This window comes from Salvia splendens, chromosome 9 (assembly GCF_004379255.2).
Source record: "Salvia splendens isolate huo1 chromosome 9, SspV2, whole genome shotgun sequence".
NCBI classification, from domain to species: domain Eukaryota; kingdom Viridiplantae; phylum Streptophyta; class Magnoliopsida; order Lamiales; family Lamiaceae; genus Salvia; species Salvia splendens.
The window spans coordinates 21,435,989-21,446,486 of record NC_056040.1 but is presented as its reverse complement, the minus strand read 5'-3'; the positions used below and the strand labels follow the sequence as shown (position 1 = coordinate 21,446,486).

The following is a 10,498-nucleotide window of genomic DNA, read 5'->3' as shown; positions in this document are numbered from 1 at the left end:
GTGTCACTCCAGCAGCGCTACTTGTGTGAGCTGTAGAAGCAGTTGGAGAGTCTGCGCCACCAGTGGTGGCCGTGCCCATCTGTGATGAGCTCAGTGCTGGTTCGTTCTTCTCAAGAGCCCTAGCTTTTGCGGACATAATCTCACCCAGGATATCTGAGAGGATGGATTTTGGGTTTGCGACAAGCTGTTGAAGATCTTCAAGCTGCAACGAAATGAATACCAGTTCATACAATGGCAAAGAAACTCTTCATGTGAGGTTCTTTTGATCATCTTACCTTCTTTTCTAGTTCCTCACAGAGACCAGTCAGTGTTTCAATCTCGGATTCTTTATCTAACAGTTGGTCCCATCTCTTTTCTTCATCTGAAAGTCGCTGAACTCTTGACTTGCAAACTGAGATAGCTTTTTGACAATATGGAATAGCTTCTTCTGGTTTCGAACCAATTTCAACACACAGGCAAATCCTGAAATTCCTGAATTTCTGTTAAGGAATATATATTTTAATTTTCTGGAACATGCTTGGAACCCAAAGTAATTCTAGATTTCCATACTACTCATCAATTTGCAAATATACGATTCAAGGATACAACTCAGCGATAAGACTGTAGAATAGTAAAATATAGATATAAGCGGAAAAGTAAATAGCCATAGTAGAGAAAGTAGTAGTGTATTTGGTGTATTTTATTACTCAACACAGGCCACATATATATCGTACAAAACACTAAGCTAGGCTATGTCACATAACTGATGTCGGACAGAATACTAATATTCTTAACACTCCCCCTCAAGCTGGAACATCTATATTGTCCAGCTTGGTACAAAGTTTTCAAAAATGTTTTTCCTCAAACATCGGCAGCAATAGTAGTAGCCGAAACTATAGGGCAGTAATAGTTGCAGCTGTTGCATAAGTAGAGCTGTAAGGCAGAGTAGTAGTAGCTGTAGCAGAGTAGCAGCTATAGGGCAGTAGTAGCAACTGTAGCAGAGTAGCAGATGCATGGTAGTTAGTGTCAGCTGTAGCAGAGTAGCAGCTGGACACTCTGGACAGTAGTCGCAGTAGTTGCAACTGTAGCAGATGCAGGGTAGTAGTATCAGCTGTAGCAGAGTAGCGGCTGTAGGGCAGTTGTTGCAGCTGTAGCAGATGTAGATGCAGGGCAGTGACAGTTGTAGCAGAGTAGCAACTGTAAAGTAGAAGTAATAGATGCAGTGTAGTAGTGACAGTTGTAGCAGAGTAGCAACTGTAGCAAGAGGACAACTGTAGGAGGAGTAGAATAATAACTGTTGACAAGAGCGCAGGTAGATAAAAAGCAAGCAAGAGCCCAGACAGATAATAGCGCAGAGCAACGGAGCAGGAGTAGAACAACATGCAAATAATAGCACAGAATGCAGCAACGTAAAAACCCTAGTTTGGACAGAGTAGCTGAGTAGAACTGTAATTTCGGAAAGAGTAGTATAGCAGAACCATAATAGTGCAGAATGCAACAACGTCAGAGAAGAGCAGTTGTGCAATATAGTAGTGGTAGAAACCCAAATTTAGGTAGAGTAGAGCACCAACACCGTAAACCCTAGTTTGGGCATAATAGCGCAGTAGAGCAGAACAAAACATAATTAGTTTGGGCAGAGAAGAGCAGTTGTGCAATATAGTAGTGGTAGAAACCCAAATTTAGGCAGAGTAGAGCAGCAACACCGTAAACCCTAGTTTGGGCATAATAGCGCGGTAGAGAAGAACAAAACATAATTAGTTTGGGCAGAGAAGAGCAGTTGTGCAATATAGTAGTGGTAGAAACCCAAATTTAGGCAGAGCAGAGCAGCAACACCGTAAACCCTAGTTTGGGCATAATAGCGCAGTAGAGCAGAACAAAACATAATTTCAGGTAGAGTAGATTAGTGACGGAAGAGCAGAATGGGGACAGTAGAGCGGGCAGTGGCAGAAACCCTAATTTAGTTTTTTTTTGGAAACCCTAATTTTTTAGAGACGGATTCGAATCCGCTCTAATACCATGTAGAATAGTAAAATATAGATATAAGCGGAAAAGTAAATAGACATTGTAGAGAAAGTAGTAGTGTATTTGATGTATTTTATTACTCAACACTGGCCACATATATATAGTATAAAACACTAAGCTAGGCTATGTCACATAACCGATGTGGGACAAAATACTAATATTCTTAACAAAAACGACTATTAGGTTCAACCAAGCGCTCCAACATAGAGAGTGCCTTCAAGTAGTCACTCTGTGAAGTCTCTTCATCCTCTGGATAAAGAAAAAACTTTCGTAATAAGCAAAGAAAGACCAAACGACCACTCTCTAAGAGCATCCACTACCGTGCTCTTGCCAGCGGCACGGTTGTGGGCCCGGGCGGTACTATTCATGTCTGCTCTCTGGCAAGAGCACAACACCCACAACTGTGCTCTTCCGCAAGGACAAGCACAATTAATTTAAAATTCAATTAAACAATAACATTTCCATAATATTAAAATTCATTTAAAAACCACAATAAATATTACAAATGACAAATAAAATTAAACATTACATAATTAAAATCTTAAAAATGAAAAATTACATAATTAAAATCCTAAAAATTAAAAATTACATAATTAAAATCCTAAAAATTAAAAAAACCACTACTCGTTGCCGAATTTCGCCCACATGTGGTTGATTAGGTCTTCTTGTAGTTGATTGTGGATTCGAGTATCGCGCATTGTGTGTCTTGTCTCGATCCTCTGGCCAACCGTCGTATGCTCGCCTCGGCATGGGGGAGATCTCGCTGTTGAGCTTCCGGCTTCGTCCTCGTCGTAGAAGCTAGCCGCCCTCGGCCCTTCGTCGGCTATAATCATGTTGTGTAATATAATACATGTGAACATGATGTCGGCGATATTATTCACGTACCACAGCCGAGCCGGGGCCTTCACAATGTTGAATCGAGCTTGAAGGACCCCGAAGGCTCTTTCGACGTCCTTTCGCGCTGACTCTTGACGCTGCGCAAAAAGAACCCGTCTCGGGTCGTGCGGGTTGTGGAGCGTCTTCACGAACGTCGACCACCTTGGGTAGATACCATCGGCGAGATAGTAACCCATGCGGTATGTAATTCCGTTGATGGTGAAGTCGATCGCCGGTGCTACACCATTCATCACATCATTGAAGAGTGGTGAAGAATATAGCACGTTCAAGTCGTTGTTGGATCCGGCAACGCCGAAATATGCATGCCAAATCCATAGGCGATAGTCGGCGACCGCCTCAAGGATAAGTGTTGGGCCGCCGCCTTTGTGACCGCTTAAGTGTTGCCCCCTCCAAGCAGTCGGGCAATTCTTCCACCTCCAATGCATGCAGTCAATGCTGCCAAGCATTCCGGGAAAGCCATGGACTGATTCGTGAAGACGAAGCAACCGTTGGCAATCATCGGTGGTGGGTGCCAGAAGGAATTCATCCCCAAAAGCAGAACGAACGCCCTCGCAAAAATTCTTTAAACAAAGGATTCCAGTGGACTCACCGATATGCAAATACTTGTCGAAGATGTCGGCCGTTTGCCCAGTAGCGAGTTGTCGGATGGCACACGTACACTTCTGCAACGCCGTGATACTTTGCCGGTCGGCTGCATCTACACCTGTTTGAAAGTATTCAACACGTGCGGACAATGTGTTGACAATTCGCATGAACAAGCGCTTTGACATGCGAAAACGGCGCCTGAAGTAATCTGCCGGAAACCGCGGATGGTCGGCAAAGTAGTCGGCAACGAGCCTTTCGTGGGCTCCCTCCCGGTCACGATGGATGTAGCGGCGATTTGATCTAGTGCGTTGAGGAGGATGAGCGGGGGTATTCGCCGCGACATATGCTTCGTAAGCGGCACGATGTTGTTCGTAGTATTCTTGTTCTTCGCGCTCCGCTTCCGCCATGAGATGAGTGAAATCCATTTGATGTTTTGAGTGAATGTTGAATGTGTTGATAGTTTGTATAAGAATTATGAATGAGAGACGAATGAGAGATGAATTGATGTGATAAATGAGTGATTAATGTGTGTATTTATAGATGATTTTGGGAAAAAAAAATAAAAAAAAACAAAAAAATTCAGAAAAAACGGGAAAAAAACGGCCATATTTTTGGGATTTGGAAAATATTTTTTTTTATTTTTTAGCATTATTTATAATTAAATACCGATTTTTAAAAAATAAAAATAAAAAATGTTTAAACACAACGGCTATGCCGTTGACGAATGGGAGCGCGCCACGTGTGCGTCCGCTGGCACGGACGTGCTCGATACATCGAGCAGCGCCGTGCCAGCGGCGCGAGCGCAGCGGCGGCGGATGGCGTCCGTGCCAGCGGCGCGGACGGCGGTGGCGACGGACGCCACCGCTGCGCATGCTCTAATGTATTAAAATTTTCCATAGCTAAATTTATTTAATCAAAATTTAATTTTAATTATTGCATATACATCCCTTGCACAAAATAATTATTCAAAACCTCTCAAAACTCACCTTTTATGTATGTATAGATACTACTAATTTATAAAAATGAGACTTACATGTGATGTCACTAACTTTTCAATTCATTTTTTTTTATATTTCTTAAAACTCGTATCAGGTCAACGTACGACACATATGAGAATAAGGGGTAATTTATTATGAAAGTGTGACCACGTTTAATTTGCAAACCAGAAGCTAATAGTCTTTTTCAATTAGCGAAAGAGTCTTACTAGTATTTAATTCTATTTTCTAAAACACTTTTGTATGTACTATGATCCAGACCAATGTATATCATCTCATATTGTTCATAGGTTATAGATAACATTAATGATTCAGTAGTAGATAATATATTTGAAAATTGGGTTCAGACAATTTTGTTATATAAGCATATAATATAATTAAGAACTGGTCCCAGTTTGTAAAAGATAGCTCGACTTCTGCATTGCAAGACATGATGTTTCTTATGATCTTATCACTTCAATATTATTCTTGTTAGGGTACTTTTCGATACATCGTTAATCTAGACATTTCCTCCTTTTATTACACAAACATTGTTACATATGCTCATTTGATCATTTCACTCATGTAGATATGCCCGCTTATTCGGCCGGTTCCGGTTCTAATCGGTTGACCGGTTTTAAATTTTCATAAATCCTAAAACCGGAACTGGAACCGGAATCGATCGGTTCCGGTTCTGGTTCCGGTTAACCGAGAACCGAAGAACCATTTATGCACCCCTACATGTAGATACAGTATTGTATCCATTGATAATCAATTTAAACCTAATAGATTCATTTGGTTACTTCTTAACAGAGAAAAAGAAAAGAGACAGTAATTGGTTACTTCTTGATCATCAATTGGCCTATTAGCTCAGTTGGTTAGAGCGTCACAATAATAACGCGAAGGTCGCAGCCTGCATGGGCCATTTTGTTTGTTAATATGTTTTTCATTTATTTTTTATTATATTTGTACAAAATCTATATCTGAAGTGAAAATAGTCCACGTCAGCCATAGGATGAATTTGAACCAATGATAGAAGCTCTTATCCTATCTCTTTATCGTTACAAACACTACATACCCATACCCATACAAAATATAGAGTTCCATCTCCGCCTCCAATCAAAGAATCACCACATAATCATGGCAACGTCATCATTACAGGCGGCCGCCACCTTCATGCAGCCCACCAAGGCTGGCCGCAGCGGCCTCCATTTCCGCCCTGCTCAAGGCATCAGCAAGGCCTTCGGAGTCGAAACCTCCGCCGCCAGATTGACTTGCTCTCTCCAAGACTTTGCTCACAAATGCACCGACGCAGCAAAGATCGCTGGCTTCGCCCTCGCTTCCTCCGCCCTCCTTGTCTCGGTATTCATCACACCTCCTTCATCTACGATGTTGTTATAGTTATTGTTGTTTAATGTACCCGTTGCTATATTATTCATTTTTTTCCGTCCAATTATACTGCTTGGTTAATTAAATTTAGCTTATAGTCTGCGATATCATGATAGAAATTTATAGGATTCTATTCTAATTAAAACCAATTTAGCGATATGAACTTATATAGCAGTTTCAGTTCTCTTTTGACATGACATGTGATATGATGTTGGTATACATGTTGTTAGGGAGCAAGTGCTGAAGGTGTGCCGAAGAGGCTAACATTCGACGAGATCCAGAGCAAGACCTACCTAGAAGTGAAAGGCACCGGCACAGCCAACCAGTGCCCCACCATCGACGGCGGCGTTGAGTCGTTCGCCTTCAAGGCGGGCAAATACAACGCCAAGAAATTCTGCCTGGAGCCAACCTCGTTCACCGTGAAAGCGGAGGGCGTGAGCAAGAACTCCCCCGCAGAGTTCCAGAAGACGAAGCTGATGACGAGGCTGACCTACACGCTGGACGAGATCGAGGGACCCTTGGAGGTCTCCCAGGACGGCACGCTCAAGTTCGAGGAGAAGGACGGCATCGACTATGCGGCCGTCACCGTCCAGCTCCCCGGAGGCGAGCGCGTGCCCTTCCTCTTCACCATCAAGAATCTAGTAGCTTCTGGGAAGCCAGAGAGCTTCAGCGGGGAGTTCCTTGTGCCGTCCTACCGGGGCTCCTCCTTCCTCGACCCGAAGGGCCGCGGTGGGTCCACTGGCTACGACAACGCCGTGGCGCTGCCGGCTGGGGGCCGTGGGGACGAGGAGGAGCTGGAGAAGGAGAACAACAAGAATGTGGCGTCGCTGACGGGGAATATTACGCTAAGCGTGACGAAGAGCAAGCCGGAGACGGGGGAGGTGATCGGAGTGTTTGAGAGCATTCAGCCGTCGGATACGGATTTGGGATCAAAGGCGCCCAAAGATGTCAAGATCCAGGGCGTCTGGTATGCCCAGCTTGAATAGTCTTAGTTTTTTATGCTTGCCTACTCTTTTCTTTTTTCGAGTTTTGTTGTAAGTGAAAAGGGATCATCGAACTCCTCGATTTTAAGATGGTGTCATGGACATGGTGTACATTAACAATAATTATCTTCAGTATTATTTGTCACATACAACTTCATGACAATTGGGACCAGTGGCTAAATGTAAAATACTCCTTACGTCCCTTAAAATAAACCAATAAGCCATTTTGGGATATTTCTTAAAAATATATCAATTCTATTTATGAAATTTTTTTCTCTTGATGCGATAAGTCTCGTTCTCTAATAACAATACTCCAATCATGTTTCTATCTATCTTCCTCTTACTTACCGATTATGCGTTAAAAATTCATGTCGTTTTAAATGTTATCTAACTACGACTACGATTTGAACAAAGCCAAATTTAAATTATAAATATAAATTCTATAATTTCAGAATGAAAAAAAATTTGAGGATAATTTACTATTTTTTTAACTCAATTCAACTTTGATAAAATACTCACTATGACTACCATTTAAAGAACATTGTCTATAATTTAAAGAACTATTTACTCTATTTGGTATGCCAACCTCACGTTGTACTAACTTTTTATACTCACGATCTATTACAAAATTAATACTCCCTCCGTCCCCTAATAGGAGTCGTTCTTTGACCGGGCACGAGTTTTAATAAATGTAGAGAAAAATTGGTTGAAAAAGTTGGTTGAATGTGGGACCCACATTTTTATATTGGTTTTATAATAAAATGTGAGTGTAGTGAGTTAGTGGAATGTGGGGCCTACTACCATTTATGGTAAAAATGAAGAGTGACTCTTAATGAGGGACGACCCAAAATGGAAATTAGCGACTCTTATTCGGGGACGGAGGGAGTAATTTTTTAAATGGTACTGAGCTAACCCGGGGCTAAACCTTGTAAATCTTAATGCCATAGAACTACTGAGTATTGTTGATACATTGGCTTGCAGATTGTTACTCGCTTCATATGCGATAATAAAAGTGGATATAGTGAGACATATTTATGTTTAATCGCCAAAATTATGAGGAACATTGAAGAGTAGTACCAATGCTTAAGTTTTCCAAACAACTGACTGTTGTAACATACTTCAAACTTACTTTCCCAACAACTCTACACACTTCCGCCGCGCCAAACTCTTCACTAAACTTGGATTGTTTGATCGAAAAATGCTCGTCGATGAGCCACCTGAAAGCTCTCCAGGCCCAAATCACCACCCGTGGCCTCGCCGGCGACGCCGTCTCGGTTAGCAAGCTAATATCCGTCGCTGCTCTATCAGCCTCTGCCGACCTGCAATACGCGCACTACCTGTTCGACAGAATTCCTCAACCAAATAGGCACATTTACAACACCTTAATAAGGGCCTTTTCCTGTCGGATGCACTCAGATAAGGCGATTTCTCTTTACCTAAAAATGTCGCGTTTCGGTATAACGCCGAATGAGTTCACATTCCCTTTTGTCCTAAAAGCTTGTGCTTTTCAGAAGGCGTGTATGGAAGGGATTTCGGTTCATTTACAAGCTGTCAAATTAGGGTTTTTTGAGTGTTATGTGATGATTCAAAACGGGTTTATAAACTTCTATGGTAATTGTGGGATGATTGACTGTGCCGGGAAAGTCTTTGATTTGATGGAGTTCACGAATCTTGTGTCGTGGAACTCTATGATCAATGGTTATGCAAAGATTGGTCTGTGGGAAGAAGCTTTCTTCCTTTTTAGTGGAATGAGGGAAGATGGGATCCAGCCTGATGGCCACACGTTTGTCAGTTTGCTATCTGTTTGTTCCAGGATTCATGATGTGGAGCTGGGAAAGTTTATTCATTGGTACATTGAGATCAACGGGGCTACGTTCGATATTCATACGAAAAATGCGCTTCTTGATATGTATGCTAAGTGTGGGGATCTGCAGATGGCTGAGGCAATTTTCATACGGATGGCTGACAAGAATGTCGTTTCTTGGACTTCCATGGTCAGTGCATATGCCAAGCATGGCTTGATGGAACCGTCTGAGAGAGTTTTTAACCGCATTCCTGTTAAAAATGTGGTTTCCTGGAACTCGATGATCTCGTGTTATCATCAAAACGGACATTATAAGGAGTCTTTAGAGTTGTTTTACAGAATGTGTGATTCTTGTGTGAAACCTGATGAGACCACTATGATTACTGTTCTTTCATCGTGTAGTCAGCTTGGTGATTTAGTGCAAGGAAAGAAATTGCACGACTGTCTGCGTGATAATGGCAAGCTACCTAGTGCTACTTTGTGCAATGCCCTCATGGACATGTATGCCAAATGTGGTTCTGTGGAAGAAGCGTTGGAAATTTTTCTCAACATGCCGGAGAAGAATATTGTTTCATGGAATACAATCATCAATGCTCTTGCTTCACATGGATCTGGATATCGAGCTATTGAGATTTTCCAAGAGATGGAGGCAAGTGGGATGCAACCTGATGCAGTTACCTTCTCCGGGTTGCTTGCTTCCTGCTGTCACTGCGGTCTGGTTGAGATTGGGAGATACTACTTTAATAATATTAGTCGAGTGTATAAAATACAATATGATATTGAGCATTATGCTTGTATGATTGACATATTTGGGCGGCAAGGGTTGTTGAAGGAGGCAGTTGAGCTGGTTGGGGAAATGTCAGTGAAGCCGGACATAGTTATCTGGGGCACATTGCTTGGCGCTTGCAGAATCCACCAGAATGTTTGGATTGCAAAGCTCGTCTTAAAGCACATACTAGAGGTGGAGTCGTATGTTGGAGGGTTGTATGTGCTGATATCGAACATATTTAGTGAAGCTCGGCAGTGGGAACAAATGAAGAAGATGAGGAGGCTAATCAAGGACTGTGGTCTCAGGAAGACTAATGCGGTTAGCTCCATTAAAGTTGATGGTTGAGTTTGTGAGTTCATGGTTGACGACAAGAAACATGAGGGTGCTGATCTAATCTACGCGATGCTCAACCAGCTAAAGGGTCACTTAGAGTCTGAAAGTGATGTCTGTGGCTCTCTTTTGGAGGCTGTGGAAATTTAGAACAAGATTCGTGTCAATGGCATTCTCCTCACTGCCTCGCAGCAGAGCCAAAACTGGTTCTGTTTTTGGGATCCATGAGACAGTTTTGAAAATCAAGATTGCAATATTGTTCATTTAGGTGACAGTTGGTATGCTAGAGTGTAACATAATGTACAAATTACAGTATTGTTCTTTGACTATATTTATTCTTTTGACTATATTCTTTCGCCCTTCATTTCGAGATATTTAAAATCGGTGTATTTGAACATAATTAATCAGATGTGTACTAGAACAAATAGGATAATTATAATGTTAAATATAAACATTTTCCACTTTTATCATTTATATCATTAATTAGCATAAATATTAAACTATTGATTTTATATTAGTTGTAACTTTCTAGCAACTAAAATAATCGGATTGCCGGTGTGTGGCACATGAAATTTACAAATAACTAGTGTAAGCAGGGGTGGACGCAGAAAAAATTGGCTGTAGGGGCTGGGCTCCACTATATATATATTCCCTACGTCCCATATAAATAAGTCATTTATGATTGACATGGGTTTTAACGCGTAATTAATAAAGTGAGAGACATGGAGAAAAAATAGTTGAAACTGTGTCATAGATAGTGGAACAT

The 10,498-nt window shown here is 41.7% G+C and overlaps 2 protein-coding genes across 2 annotated transcripts; both read left to right on the top strand.

The window, feature by feature from the left end:
- The first annotated feature begins 5,545 nt into the window (after nucleotides 1-5,545).
- LOC121747185 (oxygen-evolving enhancer protein 1, chloroplastic-like) lies at nucleotides 5,546-6,974 on the top strand. The gene is made up of 2 exons (XM_042141184.1): nucleotides 5,546-5,819; nucleotides 6,077-6,974. Exons 1-2 carry the CDS (start codon nucleotides 5,598-5,600, stop codon nucleotides 6,830-6,832), a joined length of 978 nt encoding a protein of 325 aa, XP_041997118.1. The 5' UTR covers nucleotides 5,546-5,597; the 3' UTR covers nucleotides 6,833-6,974.
- An 852-nt stretch (nucleotides 6,975-7,826) lies between these two features.
- On the top strand, nucleotides 7,827-10,079 carry LOC121747088 (pentatricopeptide repeat-containing protein At2g22410, mitochondrial-like). Its single transcript, XM_042141070.1, has one exon. The coding sequence runs from the start codon at nucleotides 7,909-7,911 to the stop codon at nucleotides 9,745-9,747; it is 1,839 nt and encodes a 612-aa protein (XP_041997004.1). The 5' UTR covers nucleotides 7,827-7,908; the 3' UTR covers nucleotides 9,748-10,079.
- The last annotated feature ends 419 nt before the right edge of the window (nucleotides 10,080-10,498 follow it).